The 20,947-nt window shown below is 42.9% G+C and overlaps 1 protein-coding gene across 2 annotated transcripts in view; it reads right to left on the bottom strand.

Moving 5' to 3' along the window:
* The window catches only part of FGF6 (fibroblast growth factor 6), a 28,602-nt gene extending 10,280 nt beyond the window's left edge, over positions 1-18,322 (bottom strand). The window contains exons 1-2 of one of the 2 annotated variants that reach the window (XR_016313043.1): positions 17,740-18,322; positions 10,021-10,124 (exon numbers count right to left, since the gene is read on the bottom strand). Coding sequence is in view for 1 of the 2 variants with exons in the window: in XM_089679481.1 (XP_089535607.1) it covers positions 10,021-10,124; positions 17,740-18,088 (453 nt within the window). In the remaining variant the exon portion in view is untranslated. The remainder of the gene's footprint in view (positions 1-10,020; positions 10,125-17,739) is intronic. The other variant, XM_089679481.1, reaches the window with a different exon arrangement.
* Positions 18,323-20,947: the final 2,625 nt, after the last annotated feature.

Genomic DNA, 20,947 nt, shown 5'->3' with positions numbered 1-20,947 from the left:
TTAGTCTCAGCCAAAATCAAAGAGGGTGATTTTTACGCCTTAGCTATGGTCTGTTTAGTGGCTGTTAGAAGCTAGATGAAAAGTCTCAATTGTATGTCCATCAAAGGCGCTGGTTTCAAATTGAGAACAGCAGTGGTACGGTCTGGTGGGAAGGCTACTTTAAAGAGGCTAGTTCAAAAATTTCCTTTCAAAATGATTGAGCCACCAGACATTCCAACTAAATGTGCAACTGTGTGCACAGGTCCGAACAGCCACGGGAACAGAAAGCCGAGCTAGTTGGTGTAAATTTAGTGATTCTAGTGGGCACTAGATACCATCCTTCCAAGACTTTGTAACTAGCTTCCATCGCAACAATGTTGGGCGAAGAGGACTTGGTAGCTTGCCAAATCTCCAACCATTCAGCTGTATCCAATGGGCGGCCCAAATCCTTTTCCCACTTTGCAGCATAGGATGGGGTACCTTGGTTAGGTTTGAAAAGGATTTGTCTGTAAAGGGTTGAAACAAGGCCTCTGGCATGAGGGTCTTTAGAACAAATTAGTGCAAACTGGGAGATATGAGTCATTACACTATCTCTAGAGATGTAGGGGAAGTAGAAATTTTTTATATGCAGATAACCAAATAGCTCTGAGCGAGAGAGGCCAAAGGATTTGCAGACAGTGAGGAAGGAGAGAAAGGAGGTTGCATTGACCATCTTGCAAAGGCGGATAAGGCCCTTTGCAGTCCACACATGGAATGATGCAGGACTATCCCAGACTGGGAAAAAGGCAGGGTTTTTGAGAAAAGAAAGAAGTGGGTTGTGAGAGGATTGCAAGCTGTATGCAGTCTTAAAGCTTATCCCAGACGGAGAGATAATGTTTTGTAATCGGGTTGTGTGAAAAAGCTTGGTCCGCTGGTCCGAGCCACAGCAAATTAGGTACCATCAGAATTGACTAATTCTATGGATACCCATAGCGGGGTTTCACTGACTTTGTGATATTTGGGCAGATGTGCAAGATGAGCTGCATAGTAGTAGGAGGAGAAATGAGGAAGACCCAATCCGTTTTGGGGATTTATAGCGTAGATTTAGGCATTCTTGGTTTCCTTGTGCCCCAAACGTATGCCATGGTTCTCCTTTGTAGTATCCTTAAGAAATAGGCTAGGACGGAACTGGCAAGACTCTAAAAAAAGGTATAAAAGTTTGGGCAGTATAACCATCTTGAGGACATTAATTCTGCCTATCCAAGAGAGCGGGAGGGAGGACATTAGGCCGGTAACCTGTTTAAGCATCAGGAGGTAGTTAGCAGAGAAGAGGTCGATATGTGCACCAGTTAATCTGAAGGACAAATGAAGTTTGGAGGTCTTTAGCTTATGACTCTGCAGACAGTTGGAGATTTCTGCGCACTGTGCACTTCAGCATGCACTGACCCCGCTCTGTCATTTTACGTGGCCTACCACTTCGTGGCTGAGTTTCTGTTGTTCCCAGTTGCTTCCATTTTGTTATAATACCACTAACAGTTAACCGTGGAATATTTAGTAGCAAGGAAATTTCATGGATGGGCTTATTGCACAGATGGCAACCTATCACGGTACCACGCTTAAATTCACTGAGCTACTGAGAGCGACCCATTCTTTCACAACTGTTTGTAGAAGCAGTCTGCATGCCTAGGTGCTGGATTTTACACAACTTTGGCCATGAAGGTGTTTGGAACACTTAAAATCAATGATTTGGAGGTGTGTCCCAATACTTTTGGCAATATAGTATAAATATATGAAAAAACATTATAAATGCTTGTTTTATTTGTGATCATAAGAGTGATCACATACTCTCTGTTCTCAGCTGCATAAGAGCTGGGGTAGGAGAAACAGCAGTACACTGATCTTCTCAGAGAACAGGATATGTTTTCATACAAGTATATGGTACAGCAGGCACATACGAAATGAAATGAAATGTTGGGTTTACATATTCTTTAAGGCTTACTGTAAGTCATAATCACTCGCAACTGATCCCTGGGTAAATATAAAATGCATACATTAATGAAGCCCTGTCCATATTAATATATCATAACGTTTATTATTTGAATGCACACAGTGTAAGTAACTTGATTTGACTTGGTATCAGCCTCCTGCAGGGCCTATATAACAGAGTTCAGCCGGGAATAGAAGCAGTGCAAAGAGCCAATACATTGCGGTAGTGTAAGGAGCATTCTAATAGAAGGAGAGAGCAGAGTCATCTGTAGCACATTTTCTCATCTTTCTTGGTGGTCTGGATGCTGAGCTAGCATAATTAAAAGCCCCCCCCCCCCCAACAAACACACCTTACAAGGAGATGTATATGCAACGAGATGTAATTAACAGCAGTTTTCTCTAGCACCAGACGGTTGCCCAAGACAAGTGCAACCTCAGAAAATGTGTGTGGGGGGGGGGGTATTTCAAATAGTTTTCAAGTAACAAGCCAGTAAAAGCTTGCACCTAATTCCCCAGTTGCACCCCCTCTTTGTCTCTGAAGAATGACAGGCTCAGCTGGCTCCATCACCCAGCCTCCAGCACCATAAAAACCAAAGTTGCCATGCGGCTAGGCTGTCTGAAACATGGAAACACAGAATGCTCTGTGGCCTAGCTGCCTGCACCCTGGCAACCAATGATGCTGAATCACCAGGTGATGGGTCTATCTATGCCTGTCTTTGCTTGAAGAAGCAAAGAAGGGGCAGAACAGGGCACTGGGTGTCAGAGTTACAGTGATGGCATATTAAGGCCAATTCACACTATATGTGGTGACATTGTAAAACGTCTGTCACCACAGGAACACACAATTGTTTCCTATGTGCCCCATTCACACTGCAATGGAGCCTAGCACTGCGCTGCAGTGTGCTTCAGTGAAATGCAGACATGCTGCATTTTATCACAGCACACCAGGCTGAATGTAGGGCAGCACAGTGTATCGTGCTGCCCAACATTGCAGTGAATGAAGAGTATGAACACTTCAAATAAAGCAAAAGAAAGGAGCTGCATAATGCGCTGAATCGCACACCACACTGCCCCCTGGCACAGCCGACAATGCAGAGCGGCAGGAGCAGTGAATGGCGGCAGCTGCTCTGCAGCTAGGTGTGAATTCGCCCTTACCCTAGGTTCACACCTAAGCGTTTTCTGCAGCATTTTGCAAAAAAGCAGTACAGTTCATTTAACATGATTTCCTATGGGACAGGTTCACATCTGTGCATTTTAACCCGGTGTGTTTTTTGGAAAAGGTCAGGGACTTTTTTGAACACAAAACGTTTTTGTTTCTATAGACGTCAATTGATACGCACACTGCAAAAAAGCATGTATTGCATGCTTGCTGCGTTTTTTACGCATTTTTGATGCCTAGCAGAAGAATTTAAAAAAATGAAAAGAAAAACACAGCAAAAACGCGTCAAAAGCGCAAGTGAAAAAAACGCAATGCAATTGCAACCGGCATAGGTGTGAACCTAGCCTTAGAGGGGAGGGAGCACAGCCATGGGCAGCTTAGGGGAATGGTTAATGTGAATAATATCAATGCTCCTGACAGATGCATTCACTTATTAGGGAGTGGTGGCAAGGCTCTGCCTGAGCTCAACAAAAAAACACCCACAAATCAAGCTTCTGACAGGGGAGGAGCTGACAGGCAGGAATGGAAGAACTAAAGAAGCAATTTTCTTCATAAAACTTTAGCGTTTCACTGGGGAGGCAAAGAAAGGTATTTACACATGAATGTATGGACCAGTATTTAATTTGTTTAATTCGTCCTTAAAGGAGAAGTGTAGGAATTAAAAAATCCATACCCTCCTCTATGGCTGCAGCATTGCTGTGATGCTACAGCTGTCCCCTGCCAACTCTAAGCCAGAGATCTGAGCAATCACATGACTGCTGATCGCTCAGTTCTCAGTCCACTCTGCGCAGAGAGTGGTGACTCGTAGTCACTGGCTCTCTGCTCTCCCCTCTTGTGCTCACTGAAGCGCCAGGCTGAGGAGGGGCAGGAGCTACTGGCTTAGGCTCTCAGTGGTACGCTGAGAAGCTCAGCCAGTCGAGCCAGCTGCTGGTCCGGTAATTGCGTGGATGCCAACATTACTGTTGAGATTCTTCCAGAGCCTGGAGTGGCTCTATGACGTCAGACCATAGCAGGCTAAATTTGGCTGATTCTGGGTCACAGGAGTGCACAAGTATTATTATTATACAGTATTTATATAGCGCCAACAGTTTGCTCAGCACTGTACATTATAATGGGAGACAGTACAGTAACAATACAATACACGAGGGATTTGAGGGCCCTGGTCCTTGGAGCTTACAATATAGGATGGAGGGGAGAGTGGTACAGGAGGAAATAGCTGTGGGGGATGGAGTGGTAGGAAGAGAGGAGGAGATCAGCAGTTAGGTGAGGGCGGGGTAGGTTTCTTTAAAGAGATGGGTTTTCAGGGTGCGCCTAAAGGTGAGGAGGGTAGGTGACAGTCTGATGGATTGGGGTAGTGAGTTCCAGAGGATGGGGGAAGCCCTGGAGAAGGGCATGGGAGGAGGTTATCAGGGAACTGGAGAGTAGGAGGTCTTGTGAGGAGCGGAGAGTGCGTTTTGGGTGGTAGATGGATATCAGGTCGGTGATGTAGTTTGGGGCAGTGTTATGAACAGCTTTGTACATCAATGTTAATATTTTGAATTTTATGCGTTGGGCAATCGGAAGCCAGTGGAGGGATTGGCAGAGAGGGGTGGCGGATACGGAGTGGTTAGTAAGGTGGATGAGTCTGGCCGCAGAATTCAGGATAGACTGAAGCGGGGATAGCCTGTGTTGGGGTAGGCTGGTGAGGAGGGAGTTACAGTAGTCAAGTCGTGATATGATAAGAGAGTGAATAAGTTTCTTTGTAGTTTCTGGAGTTAGGAACGTGGTTATTTTGGAGATGTTGCGGAGGTGGAGTCTGCATGAATTTGTCAGCGATTGGACCTGGGGCTGGAAAGACAGATTGGAGTCTAGAGTGACACCTAGTACTGGCTTGCGAGGTAGTGCTGATGTGGCGTTGTTGGTCGTGATGGAGAGGTCGGGGGGCGGCACGGGCTAGGGGGAAAACTAGGAGCTCAGTTTTGGAAAGGTTTAATTTGAGGAAGTGGAGTGACATCCAATCTGATATGTCATTCAGAAGGCTAGTGATTCGGGCGGAGACTGAAGGGGTGAGGCGAGGGGTAGAGAGATAGATTTGAGTGTCATCGGCATAGAGATGGTAGTTGAAGCCGTGGGAGTGTATCAGTTGACCAAGGGAGGAGGTGTAGATGGAGAAGAGAAGGGGCCCGAGGACAGAACCTTTGGGGACTCCAACAGAGTGAGGGAGTGAGGGGGAGGTGGCAGCGTTATAGGTAACACTGAAGGAGCGTTGAGACAGATAGGAAGAGAGCCAGGAGAGAGCAGAGTCTCTGAGGCCAAAAGAGTATAGTTTTTTGAGGCGGAGGGGTGGTCGACCGTGTCGAAAGAGAGGTCGAGGAGTAGTAGCACTGAGTAGTGGCCATTGGCTTTGGCGGTTAGCAGGTCGTTGGCGAGTTTGAGTAGGGTGGTTTTGGAGGAGTGTAGGGGACAGAAGCCAGATTGTAGGGGATCAAGGCGATTATAGGCTAAGCGCTCAAGGAGTTTGGATGAAAATGGCAGCAGGGAGATGAGTCTAAGGTTGTTCAGGTCGGTGGGATCCAGGGAGGGTTTTTTAAGTATGGGAGTGATGTGCACGTGCTTCAGAGGGGAGGGGAATGTGCCAGTAGAGAGGGAGAGATTAAAGATGTGAGTGAGGGAGCGTAGGATGGAGGAGGAGGGTGACCGTAGGAGTTGTGTGGGGACAGGGTCAAGGGGGCAGGTGGTAAGGCGAGCTTCAGAGAAGACCTTAGTGACCTCTTCAGTGGTAAGTGCAGTCCTATGACCCAGAGGAGAAGTATGGCCAAAAAAGCTTTATTCTACTTTTAACTGGAGACGAGAAACATCAGATCTCCTGCCCTACCAGACTTGGCTGTGGAGATTGATGGGGCTGTGGACTGGATGGTCAGAATTACAAATTCTTTGGCTTCCTTAAGTGTATTTCATCTCTGTATTTAGCTGTTTGCCAGGAGTTAGCCTACATTAGCAGAGTATACCTTGAGTGGAAACCGCCTTTCACAATGATGAGTAGATGCAGTGATTTAAGCAGCGGAAGTTATTTGAAAATCTGCCCATCTCTTTCTTGATGTGTGATTTCACTTAAAACAGAATTCCAGCAAAAAAAAAAGATAAAATAGCCTTTTCTGCAATATTCACCTTCAATCCAGAAATTCCCCTGAAGTATTTTTTTCTGCCACTAGGTGTCCTCAGTCTGATAGCCAACATCATTCAACCCATTCTTCTGAGCCCAGGTCACCCTGGACCTGTCCCAGCCTATGATTGAAAAGTGAAAGAAGAAGCATCAATGACTTCCTCTCATCAAGGGAATCGAGTGGGTGGAGGGTCCTCTCTACGTGTTTCAATATGTCTGAGTAGCCGGTGTGCTTGATTAAATGGTTTGAATATCTGTGGAGAATCGGTGTGCAGTCTTACTAGTTTGTGTTACATGTACATGCTGCTGGAACTGCATAGCCTTTTATCTGGATGGGGGAGCAGTGCCATAGGATCACATTGCAAGGTGGCAACATTTGACGTAGTAGCAAGTAGAGAGTTGAGTAGCTGATGATAGTTGCAATTTGAACTTGTACGACGCATGAAAATTATGCAGTTTAACTGTGTTTTTAGTTGTTTGGCTGGAGTTCCAGTTTAAAATTCTTTGAGGATTATACAAGGCTAGTGTGTCACAGGATATTAAGTGGACACCTTATAGCTGGCTCCTCTGGGTAGATCTCGGTATACCCAGAACCAGGGACTGACTACGGATAATCCTCAACACTAATAGCTAAAACAGTCTAAAATAACGCCCTCATATCTGTGCATGAGGTCAGGCTGCGCTTATAGTGCCTACCGGAATTAGCGTGACGTCAGTCCCTGCAAGGATGCCACTGTGTGCCCATGTGCGGGGTGACCTTACCAGCTAAGTACAGTATGCTGAGATTTGGTGCCTTTACAAGACTCTTTGGAAAGTCATTATTTGTAAAGGATAAGAGCGTGTTATGACAGTCGGTGCCTGCAAGTCTACATCCAACAATAAATCTCGTCCTTCTGCTTCCAAGTCGCATGGGTCAGATGCCACCTGTTAAGCTCTAACCCTCAGCGAGCTGATATACATTAGAGGGTCTGTTCTTTTTTATTTGCCCATAACGTATTTATAGTGCAACTTATATTTGAAAACAAATACATGATGGTGACCAGATCCAAAAACGGGATTAGAAAACATGACATTTAATATTTTGCAGGGTAAAGAAAGACGCATGAACATAATCCTGTAGCTCCAAGGTTATTTTGTGCTTGTGTAACTGAAATTACAAATGCATGCATCCCTCGCCATACAATTTAAGTAGATGTAAACCCAACTGAATGACATTTAGTTTCCTAAGCATTCTGTAGAATATTTTTTTCTATAAAATACTTATTTTCACCTTTTTTAAATCCTTTTATGTATCTCAATGCTGCTGATCTCCTGAAACCTCTTTGCAGCCACTTTTTGTCTACATGCACTTCAGTGATGGACTATGTCTGTACGATCAACCAAAACAGCCACTTGTAGTTTCTGCTGGAAGCCAGATTGTCAACATAGGACCACAAATGAGAGGCAGAGACAGAGTATTGTCACCCTATAATAGAAGGTGCTTCAACAATATCCTTCATGGCAGGATCACCAGGTATCATTTTAATGAAAGCTGTTCCCATTATGATGGGTCCCCATTCAACCTGCTGGATTTTTTTAACATTATGGAGGACAGGCAACTTGCAATGATGGGTGGAAAACTTTCAGGTGGATAGGAAATAAGTCAGCAATTGAGGCAGGGAGATCTCCTATTTGGAGTACTCTAAATACCCTATTGAGCTCCACCTATAATTGAAATAGCATTTGTTTTGGTGAATTGGCACTTTAAAATACTTGATTTAATTTGACAGATGGTAAAAAAAACTGTTATAAACTTTCTGCATATACTATATATATTTATATTTTGCAGTAAGTGTCAGACTGCCATACAGCAAATATATTTCAGTATTACAGCTATTCATTCACAATTCATAACAAATCAGAAAGCCTCCAGCCTGTCTCTTTACAATACAACAGCGAAGAAACTGAGACTACAATCTGTCTACAAAACACAGACCAGGGAATTCAGCCTGTTCATTAAACAGAGACTAGTGATATCACTGAGAATCTGCCAATCAAATCACTAAGTTCTGGCAACATCTCTGGAAATACAGCCTATCTATTAAACAGAGACCAGTGACAACACTAAGGATGCAGCTATCCATTTATTAAAGACCATTGACATCACTATGAATTTTCTATTTAGTAGGTAATAATAATAATACATTTAAAATACATAAATAATAATCAGCATTATCATTCAAAAAAAAAAAACTAATAATAAAACATTTTTTAGCATCAAAGAATTTAAAGTGTATTTGAAGCCAAAAGGTTTTCGTTTTGGATACAGTGGTGGGGGGAGGGGGTCTGTGTCCCTAGTGGAGCCAGTCACCCTCTCTATTTGCCCTGGTAACAACTGTCACATGGACAGAAAGCAAGGGAAATCCAAAATTTTGACTTGCCTCCAAAACAGGAATTGAGGGGACATTTTCCAATAAGGACATGTATTTTAGTGACAACTATCTAACAGGGGACCTCTCTTTCAGAAAAGATTTGCTCTCACCTCTCAGGACAGAAAGGGAAGGGTAATCTCCCTAATGTGATGCATGTGGGTGGCGCCACTCCAAGAGGGGGACCACGTTCTGTGAAATCCAAACATTATGGTGATTCTCCGGCGGTAGGCTGGGTGTAGTGATATAACATGCAGAATTCCTCTATAAAGCCTCCCATGCCACGTCTGCACACCTTTTCATAAAATGTCTCATTTAGGAGGGTCACTGCTCAGCCCATGCACTCTCCACCTGACCAGCATACCTCTGGCACCTCCATCCCAGTGACAGAATGGGGTGTCATCGAGCACGAGCGTGGACTTTAAGGGTGTTCTCACTTAACCCCTCCAGCTCTCCCGTACTGTAAGGCTAGGCTGCAAGTCTCCGTAATGGGGGTTTGATCTGCTGTGGGAAACTAACCGATGGGGAGGAAGACAAATCTCTGACTCCCTTGCTGCTGGAGGACCCCCCCCCCACCCCCCCCGCCGAGTACCATGCTTTATGATAGGCTGCTGTACACTATACATCAATACTTGGTTACTCGTAGCAACTGCATTCCTCTTTAATTTGTCTTACCACATTAACCCTTTAAGTAGTGGCCTTGCTTTGTACCCCATATGTGCTTTACTGGCCAAAGTTATTTCATATGCCAGAGAATGTCATACACCCCTTTAAAAAACTTCAGAACAGGCTTAGGACAATTGATGTAATTTTTAATTGAGTTATCAGACCAGTAGAGTCCAACATGAACAGAGTCCTTACAATGTCCCTAACTATCTTAGCAGAATGTCCAATCATACCTCCACAACCTTGTGGAGGTATGCCTGGACGTTTTGCTACAGAAAGTCCATGTTTGCCAAACTCCGCAGTACCTGGTTGAACTCTGGACTCCCGGGGTCTCAGACGGACTTCAAAGCACAACAGCCCTCCTTGCAGCACTCACATGATCCTGCTCTTGTGCAGGCTGAAGCTCCGGGACTCAGCCTTTCCCCATATTTATACCAGAGGCAGGTAGGCTGGATCTAAAAAGCCCAAGAACAGCAGCTCAAAACTTAAACCGTCTCCCAGCCTGGGTTAACCACTGTCTCGCAAAACAACCTATAGGCAACCTGCCTACATGCAGATTGCAAAAAAAAATAATACATGAACTAGATTTTAACCCTTCTCTACTTTATCCAAAATTTAAAAAATTGACTTGGATATACTTTAAGTAAATATTTACTACTCATCTTAGCACAAGTAATATCACAGGAATATTCAGTACTTACTGAAGCATATACTCTTCCTTTGTTGTTCATTGCTATAAATTGTTCAGTCTTCATACCGTACAAGCTAATAACTCCTCTTTCTACTGTGGAAATTTCTAAGAGACCTAAACAGACAAAACAAAACTGTTAATATTTGTGTATAAATGTGTTATACAAATACTCACAGATAAATGCTACTGAAAAGTTGGGTTTGCATATTATGGGTGTTGAAACAAAAGCCAAATTTCTGCTGTCATTTCCCAAGCAGGCTTTAAATGAGAGAGAACCACTCTGAGAATTCTGTGACACCTTCAAATATTTAATTTTAGGATTGACGTAAACATCACCACTCGCCCTCTGATTGGTGGAAGTTTCCCTGCCAATCATCTGCTGTAAAAACATGCTGAACAGCTTGTAGGCAGGTGTAATTTGGCCTCCATGCACAGGTGGTGCTGACAGCGCCACAATGCAGGGAGAGTAATGGACAGGAGGAACTCACGTCGGCAGGATATGCCCCACTCAGAGGCTCGCATGGACGGGGGAGTAACGGCCTCCATTGCGCAGCTGGGAGTGGCCTTGGCTCTGATACCCAAATTTAATGGGTCTAACATCTCCCTATTGCAGTGGGAGGAGAGTGTTGTCCATCTTTACAAAGTACCTCCCCAGCTCATAGCAGATCTGGCTATTACCTCCTTGGAGGACAACGCCAAGCAGTGATGGTGCTACCAGAAGATACATGCACTAGCATAGAACAAATGGTGGTACGACTAGAGGACCTATTTGGGGGAATGTGATCATAACCGTAGTTAAGACATATGTTCTTCATCTGCAGACAACAAGAGGGTGAGCACTCACTATGCTGTAGCCCCTCAGACGTTATGGAAACAACTGGAGAAGAATGACTTGCAAGGGTGTGCCAACATAGGTGCTCCAGATAAGCTAGAGTATAATGAGATCAGTTTATTGTAGGAGTGGGTGTGGGACCTATTCGCTGTGCCCTACAGGAAAGAGTGAGGAAAAGAGTGAGGTCCCAACCAGGGGTGGACTGACAACTCATGGGGCCCCCGGGCAATAGGGGATCATGGGCCCCTGTGTCCTTGCCCAAACTCAAAAAAGCCTATGAAAAAGGTACCAGGGGCATCTCATAGGGCCCCCTACTGACCCCGGGCCCTAGGGGTCCTGCTGACTTTTAATAAACACACACTCACCTATCCCTGGGTCCAGCGATGTGCTCACCCGCGCCATCCCTTCTCTGCCTCTTCTTTCCCCCGCACGGGCATCACAACTGTGGGCACCAGCCTGGGACAGCTTGCGGCTTTGTGCTGCACATTCTGATTGGTCTGGCAGTTATCTGGGACCTGTGAAGGTCCCCAGGAGACTGTGGGATGAAGGAGGGGGCCAAACTTCTGGCTCACTTCACTGCAGTAAAGTGAGCTGGAAATGGGAGCTGGTGCCTGTCAAAAACTGCTATCCGCTCCCCCCCAAAAGGTGATAAATATGATAGTGGAGGGGGAGAGGAGGCAAACAAGTGGAGCTTCCACTTTTGAGTGGTGAACTACCTTCACTTCCTGTCATGTAGACACATCAGGAAATAAGAGGAAATCTCTCCAAAAAAAGGGAATTCCCCTCTTAGTTGTTATCAGAACAAATATCCCAACTGGTATTTTTCCACTGCTCAGTAGGACCAATAAAGAGGGTAAATATCCCAGCAGAAGCACCTGACTTTGTTAATGCTTCCCCTGTGTGTACTAGATTTGAGATCTTCGCATTTTTAATGCTGCCAAGTCTGACATGTGCATTAATGTATGTTTGTCATGCCATGTGCCAAGGGCATCAAGTGCCTGCAGCCCTGAAGATTCATCTACACTGGCATACTGTTTGAAGTTTTTTTTGTCTTTTTTCCCTCGGAGTAGGCACCCATTCCCATTTCTGCTCAGATCGGAAGTTTACCTCCCACCTCCCGAAACCTCATGGGACACATCACAGGTCAGGTCCCAAGCGGCTGTCGGACCATTCACAGAGCGCAGGATAGCTCATGCATGTGCAGTGAGGATCTGGCTATGAAGCTGCAGGGAGTCACAGTCAGCTTCCCGCAGTCAACATGGCAGGTGGGGTTGGGGACCTGAAAACCAGTGAAGAACTGGCTCTGGTGAAGACTGTACTGGATTCCTGGCCGGGTAAGCGTGTTTTATTAAAAGTCAGCTGCTACAGTATTTGTATTTTTTTAACTGAAGTTCCTCTTTAATGGCACAAGCAGCAATTAGTTTCCTTCATAGTGTAGTGAAGTCTACCTGTGTAACCAGGAGCTGCCATCTTCATTCTCTTCTTTTTTAAAACAGCATTTGATAGTTAAGGTGACCTGCACTTACTATAAACAACTCAAACATACAATTTGTCTAAGGTGACCTTTCTCATCCAGGGTTCCTCCAGGGGTTAATAGGGGTTTCTTGCTCAATTAACAATTCCTGCCTTTCAGATAGTTACCTCTAACACAAATGATCTCTTTCACTTTTTCTGTATAAAGAGTATTCCTCTCTATTGACTATCAATACAAATGCCATTTTTCCCCCCACTGACATTTAATGTTAGTGGCATTCTTTCCACAGGTTACTAATGTAAGGAGCATTCTTCCACTAACCACCAGTGTAATGGGACCCTTCTCCAATGACCACCAATTTAACCACTTCCCACCTGTAGGATGTTATATGACATCCTAGACTTGAAGTGGCGATATATGGATGATGCCTGCAGGTACAGGCATCATCCAGGTATCTTGCTTTTCATCCCCTTTTGTGTAAAAGCCATCCTTGCTGTTCATGCTAATGTCTCATGAGTGATAGATACAATAACTATCAGCAGGGGCTAACTTAGACCTGGACATTATATGAAGGGTTCATCCATGTTTAAAAGGTTGAGAAAGCCTGCAGTTGGTCTTGTACTAAAAGGTGTATACTTACATTGAGATACTGTATAAAAGAGGTAAGCTGGGAACAGGTCAATTTCAATGCTATATATATTTGTTCCTTTTCATGTGCCTGTTATTTATAAAGCTGAATTGCATATGTTTATCTACAGGCAAAGCTATGTTTAGTTTTGGCTAGAGTAGGAAAGGGTTAGAACCCCCCAGGGGCGGACTGACCATTTGGAAACTCGGGCACTGCCCGAGGGCCCGGGGTCAGTAGGGGGCCCCATGAGATGCCCCTGGTACCTTTTTCATAGGCTTTTTTGAGTTTGGGCAAGGACACAGGGGCCCCATGATCCCCTATTGCCCGGGGGCCCCATGAGTTGTCAGTCTGCTCCTGGAACCCCCATCAAGATTTTTTATTCCTAAAAGACATATCCAAGAGGGGGGGCTTCAGTAAAATGGAGACATAACAATTATTCAAGGACCTCACTGACTCTGATAAGGTTGTTCACATGAAGCATAGCTCCCATTCATTGGTTATCCAAAATGTGACTGAAAGCCTAAAATGCAACAGGGACGCCAAAGGAAATGGTGAAAGAGTTCAAGAGCGGCAGACATTGCTTTCTCACTGCTATTGCTTGAGTAATCAAGCTAAATCTAATATACTATTGTCTGGCAACTTGTTTCACAACTTGAGTTCACTGAACTCCTAATAACGATTCCAAACCCTGATGAAGGAGGACTGTGCTGGCCCCTGAAACATGTTTGAAACATATGTGTTCTTCTGGTATGGTACGGTATGGCATGATATGGTATGAGATCATATTATGAATTTCTAAAGTGACTTGGACTCTTTCACTATTTGGTTTCATGCTTTTGTTGTGTTTTTGCACTTTAAGGTTTTATTCCTGTCTGTTTCTCTGCTGGGGAGATTTACCATTTTTATCCTTCCTAGTGGAGGCTAAAATTTTACATTTGTCACTGGAACAGGTGTGAAAGAAGATTCCCTCTCACACCCTGTTGTATCTAAAAGACAAGAAGTAAAGGATAATCTACCCAATGAGACACAGAGAGCAAAAAAACAAACAAAAACAAATGACAGTGGTTTTGACCTTCTCAGCCTTCCTCAGCCAATATTCCATGGAATCCTAAGGATACTCCTGAGTGTGCTGGGGATTCCTTGAGTTGTGTCAAAATTGATTTTCCACTTGCACTGACCACCAATGGTAGGGGGCAATTTTCCACTGACCACTAATGAAAGATATCACTTCTGCACTGACCACAAATGTTAGGGTATACTTCAATTATTTAAATTCAAGTTTCTTACTGATCATGCTAGTGTGCTTTAAGCTGTAAGTATAATCATTTTTGGCTGGGGTTTCCCGATGCCTGAAAATTATTTTAAGGGTTCCACCGGGGTAAATAGGTGGAGAAAGACTGCTCTACTCTCATCACAGCTAAAACAATATTTTGGTTATAAACAAACCATTGCACAATTTTTGGTAGATCCAGCTTCATTTTGACAAACTCTATACATGAGTATTATAATAAATAATAATAATTAGTTGTTATAATAATTCCTATTGGTTTTATTGGAAACATTTGATTTCAGCACCAAATATAGAACCTAAAGTATTTTATGATGCATTTCCTCTGCTACTACGGTACTCTGGAAAGCAAAAGACGTAAATTCTACAGGTGATTTTAGAGTGATTTTCCAGTGCCAAAAAAAAAATCACACACAGTTGCTTGTGGTTCATCCCACATCCTCCTTTGCACTGGCTTCTTACTGGTTGATCACACAAGCTAAAGTGTTCTTGAATGTGCACAATCAATTATTGGCCGATCGCTGCAGCTCTTCAATGTCTGGCAATTACATTAAAAATCAAATGGAAGGAATTTGTAGTGACTGATTGCATATATTACCGCCAAACAATCGTGCCAGGATTGCCAGTGTCTCTTAGACCTTACCTGTACATAGTGTCAGGTGATGTGATAGAGGAGAAACCAGACATAGCATGAACCCAGCTTGTATCATGCTTATAAGATTTACACAGCTTTAAAACAATGATAAAGTATTCTATGTTTACGTGTGATTGTAATTTTCAAATCTCATTGGACTCAGCTTAAATAAATAACTGTCACTTTTAACAAAAAGATAACTATACAGGTGTGCTAGCTTTGTGATCTGAGCTTTTTGTATTTTTTTTTATATAGGCGGACCTTTACAGAACCCAACCCAATGTATATTATCCTTTATTAATTTTATGGTGTTCCCTGCTAATTTTTGCTTTCTGGTATCTCTGGTAAGTATCTCTCAAGGCAAAACTTTTTGTTTAGTTCTGAATAAAGTAGGGAAGGTGAAAAATCCATTAGTTCATTTGACTGTGTTCTACCTGGGAAATTTCCCATAGACAAAATAGGAAGAAAGGGGGAATCCCTCAAAAGAAAGGAAATTTCTTGCTTAGACAAAAAGTAATTACAAGAAGTATTCACAATGTAGATTTTCTCTCCATTTCTGTTCTGGTGACAACTCAACATTTTGTGTTTACCCTCACTTTGAGGGCCTATTAACACCTATGCATTGCAATAACTAGTATTGTCTCAACATGTGTTAAGGCAAGGCTGTAAATCCTGTGCTCTGGGGTGCCATTCATTGTCAATGGCACCCCAACACGCTGTACAAAAGCTACCAATGCATAGTGGTGTACCTCCATGCACATAGCATGCATTGTGGTGTATCGGCAAAAAGGGAGCATTGGTGGTATGTTGGCAACTCTTCTATAATGCGCTGGTTACCTAAACGACATGCCGATTAATGCTCAACACAATGCATGTGTGTTTGTGCACAACAACAGACCGTAGAAGTGTAAATGGGCTCTCAATCACAGTGACTATGCACACCAGGACAAAGAGAGAGCGGACCTGAAAGAGGTTCTAATCTTTCCCTTCTTTATATTAAAAACTGTTTTTAGATAAATTTTTAGATCTCTGCTTATTACACAAGACAATTATCCACAGATGGCTGGTGTGAACAAATTACGGCAGCATTACCAAGCTAGATTTACCAGAGAGGTTTGAGTTTTATATATATATATATATATATATATATATATATATAATTATTATTATACAGGATTTATATAGCGCCAACAGTTTGCGCAGCGCTTTACATTATAAGGGAGACAGTACAATTACAATACATATCAGTACAGAAGGAATAGGAGGGCCCTGCTCCTATATATATATATATATATATATATATATACACACACATATACTATAGTGCTAATATGACTGAATAATCTGTTATGTTAATTATTTGCCCCTTTCTGTCCTCATTATTATAAGTTCCATTTTACTGACATTGGTAATTAGTTTATTATCAGAGCAGAAATACATGAACTGTAGTGTCTATTTATGGAATACCTCGGCTGGAAGGGCACTCAAAGCATCTACCACCTCTTCACTAACAAAGAAACATGTAATGAGAATTTTCTCCCCTTGGTATTAGAATGAGGCAGTTATTTCTTTTAATATTATTATTATTATCATTACTATTTTTATTTATTTCTAATTTTTTTTAAATGTTATTTATTTATATTTTATTAAGCTAGCCAGTTACCTCTGTACAAGCTTTACATGTTATTTCAAAGGCTTGTTCACACCAGCAGTATTAGGCTGCACTGGACAGTCTTGCCCAAAGCAGCTCTAAGTCAGTAACAAGGCAATCCATCTTTCGTCTTGCATTGGTGTGTGCTGAAATAAAAATGATGCATTTTTTGCACAGCGCATTGTTTTCTGATACTTTGTAGTACAAAAAAAATGCATTGCAATGTAGGGCAGCACAAATTAAATAATACATACCAAAATGTGTGTGTTAACCACGCGCTAAAGCATCCGCTATGGTGTGAACAGGCAGTAAAGTTTGCATGCAATAATACATCAACAAAAATGGTATACAGTTAGTTGATCTTATGTTAGTCATATATTGCTGTAATATTGTTGAGTAAATTATATACCATTTGTCTATTAAACTATCATATATATATTTAGCTATCTAAAAGTTTTATATACCAGTGTATAATCTGTATATGCATAAAACTTTTAGATAGATAGATAGATAGATAGATAGATAGACTGTGTAAACATATGGATATATATATATATATATATATATATATATTAATATATTAGGTCACTTGCCTAGATTGTATGGGCAGTACTCTTTTTCCTATTGCACCTTGTTATTGAGGTATATTTTTATATGATTGCACATATTGTCAGTGAAAAATATTTTCTTAGTTTGTGTTCGCTATTACTCAGCTTCAATGTATCCCTTATATTGCACGGTCCCATGGGAGATAAGGACCCTATGTACATGATGATAATGATTATTATTGTTATTATTTTATATATGTTTGTCTGAATGTATATAGCTATGTGTACCTCTTAGCAAAGCTCTACCGAGCTTAGAAAATAAGATGAAGCTGTGTTTGCTTTAATCAACCAATTATGTGCAAGCAAAAAATGCAGTTTTTTCCCCTTGCACATGATTGGGTATTTGACGTGAACAAAGCTTTACCTTATTAATATTCACTTTGCTAAGTAAACAGGCTCCTTAATAAATCCACACTAATGTGCATATACACATTGGCTGAGGATACTGGCATCCTGAAGCATGGGAAGTACTGGCACCATAGGATTTTCTGACAGGTGCATCTCTGTTATAATACATGCAGAAGACTCAGAAACACGGTACATTGGCCATGCAGGGGTAGTAAGCAGTGACGTCAGTTTTAGAATAGCTTGATAAAACCTCAGATGTCACTCACTATAAGGGCTTTCACTATGAACACCATTAATCTTCCCATCCGGTAGGACCTGTAGGTGAAACCCAATTCCCACATTGCAGTAGAGCCTCCGTTGTCTCTTAATTCCCTGCAAATAAATGCTCTTCCACTTGGTATCCAATCGGTCGGAAGACATTCCCATTGACATGGAGAAAAGCGACTCCCACGTCCTCTCCAGTGACGTCCCATTAGCCCTGTTCGGGATAGGGTACGAGGAAGTCATCCCAACCATGGCACCCAGCAGCAAGAGAACAGGCAACGTCCAGTGAATCCCTACTCCGTGGGACATAGTAATGAGAAGCCTTTGTGCAACGGCCATCCGGTTCACCATCTGGACACGTGGTCAGAATTGATGGCCCTAAAAATACCACCCTCCTTGTTTTTCTGTCTTCAGCATGGCGGTGGGTGCTTATTTTTGGAAGGCAGAGGGGGCTTGCTGACATGAAACCAAACCCCGAGAGTAAATGAGGGACGAAAACACAGAGTCCAACATACTCCAAAGTGGCGGGGACCATGTTTTGTAGCTCCCGAGGACTTGTGGGCAGCTTAACTATATCTGCTTGGCCTATCTTTATACTTCAGAGGCTGTCCTACCCTGCAACGTCATTGTGACATCAATGCCATGCCAACGGTAAAGTGGCAATATAGAAAGAGACTTAGCACTAACCTGTTCAGCCTCTCCGGCAGCCAGCCCCGGTTTTTTAAACAGCTGCTAACGGCAGGTCAGAGCTGGGATGAGTTACACAGGATATCTTTCTGAAAATGTTACATGTGGAAGGGCCCCCTTCAAGGTCCAAATTGGTTGAATGGTCAGATGTCTAGCAGGCAGCTTCCTTATTTAGAGCTCAAGAAGTTAAAACAGTCCTTTGCCTCATCGCTGAGCAATGATAATCCTGCAAGCACTTCCTCATTAGCATGTCCACTGAGTTAACGTTGGGATAACTGAATCAGAAAGTCGAGGCATGGACGGGGCCATAGGCTGCATGAGATCTCCCCCTGCCTCGCTATCTCCAGCAGGACAAGAAAAGAATCCCAGTAATAAATTCTCACTTCTAATTGTAACAGAATGACACAGTCTTTTTCAGGGATTATTACATTAGACTCGCACCCCACAGAAATATCTAAAGACAGACAATTTATTATTTGTGTGCACTTATATCAAAATGGAATGCACATTTTTTTCCTCCTTTTCTTTAGTACCATTTAAAGCAGAACTCCACCTACACAGCTGGATCTCTCACTCTTCATCTCTCTCTATATACTATATGTTCAGCTCTCAAAAATGTTAGAGTATACTAAACCTAAGGTCCCTTGCAAAATAAAAAATGTAGCACTTTTAGCCGGGCAACTTTTTTTTTTTTTACAGATCTGAACACAGGTGCATTGTTGTCAATGGAACCGTGTACTGTACATAGCTGAGTAAAGATCCATCAAAAAAATAGGAAATGTTACATTTGACTGCAGTAATGTACGTGCATATGCATGTATATACAACCATTACGTGCCTGTACACGAGTATATGCACGGTCTTTATAGAACACAACACATCCTCTACTCAGGATCTTTCTTCTGACCTCTGCCAGCAAGAACCTGGATATAAACATATGCAGGGCCCTCCTATTCCTCTTGTATTGAACTGTATTGTTGCTGTATTGTCTCCCGTTATATTGTAAAGCACTGAGCAAACTGTTGGCAGTATATAAATCCTGTATAATAATAATAATAATAATAATAAAAAACATCAGTAAATAATTTTGTCTGCATGCAAGAGACTTTCATCGAAAGTTATTGCATTTGTTATTCTGAAAAGTTAGTAAAAAGGAATCTTAGTGGTAAAAACCTGTAGGTTGCTCAATCATTTTTTAAAATTTTTGTTCCTTATGGTTGGTGTAATATATGTGTGTAAACGCTTTTATCTGCCAGATAGTCACAATTCTGTTCAGCCAGTGTTGTTGTTTACATGCCTTGATTTCACTTTGAATTGTCTGGATAGTGACATACCCATTCACTAGTAATACTGGAAGTTTGAAACTAGCCCTATGCAAACTCTGTGTACAAACTGCTCCAGCCAGCAGCCAAGGGGCCAGATTTGTTCTCTGTTTGCGTTTAACTGTTCATAACAGTGGTGACCAGCTTCTGACCGGTCCTGGATGCAGACAGCTTGCGTCCAGGGGCAGTGGTTGTGGCAACACACACAACTGGATGCAGCTAATTGCATAAAGGTTTAACCACATGTAAACACTGCAGTGTAGTTGTCCATCTGAATGAGCCTGTATACCTCTGCAGCTTCTAGTTTCTGACAGGTGGGTTAGTCTTCTGGACTGTTAGGTAGTATAGGAATTCAGCTTTAAGCCCTGGTTCACATATATACGGCCGTGCGGGCCGTGTTTTGTGCAGGCATGAGAGCCCATTCATTTGAATAGACTCCCGTGCCACGTGACACGCAGGGAAGAAGTCCCTACACTTCTGAAAACGCAGCCTGCATGGGAACCTCGGTTCCCAGTACAGTTGCATTTTCCACTGCAGGCAGCGTGCCATTAGAACTAATGGCACCCGCCCGCGGGTCCGCATTCCTCTGTGCGGGTGGTGCGGCTGCACGGATTTTCGTGCGGATCCGCAGCGGCACCACCTGCCTAAATGAGGAGATTAAGTGGAATCATTTATTTAGCACATTCATAGCATACGTTTGAATTCTCTAACATCAGTATTGTAATAGCAAAACAAATATACTTATTATGACAATCCATATTAGCTTACTTGGAAAATCTCCTTTCATGTTGTGAGCGCTGCCTGTCTGCTGGCCATCTCCTTCCAACCCTTCCTGGATTCCCTGCATGATTTGCATCCTCTCCTTTGTTGGTTGCTTTCAATTTCTAAGGACCAGGGGCGGACTGACCATTTGGAAACTCGGGCACTGCCCAAGGGCCCGGGGTCAGTAAGGGGCCCCATGAGATGCCCCTGGTACCTTTTTCATAGGCTTTTTTAAGTTTGGCCAAGGACACAGGGGCCCCATGATCCCCTATTGCCCGGGGGCCCCATGAGTTGTCAGTCCGCCCCTGCTAAGGACTACATATCCCATGGTACTTCACTGCCTGTAAGCAGTGATTCCTGGACTGACTCCACCTCCTGAGACTCCTCCTCTCAGCCCCTATGTAGTTTAATAGGCAGTCTCTGTGAAATGTGTGACACA

This window comes from Staurois parvus, unplaced genomic scaffold, assembly GCF_062004578.1.
Source record: "Staurois parvus isolate SC_StPar_1 unplaced genomic scaffold, SC_StPar_1.0 ptg000225l, whole genome shotgun sequence".
In the NCBI taxonomy this organism is placed as follows: Eukaryota; Metazoa; Chordata; class Amphibia; order Anura; family Ranidae; genus Staurois; species Staurois parvus.
The sequence above is the reverse complement of the archived record's forward strand: the minus strand, read 5'-3'. Positions and strand labels throughout refer to the sequence as shown.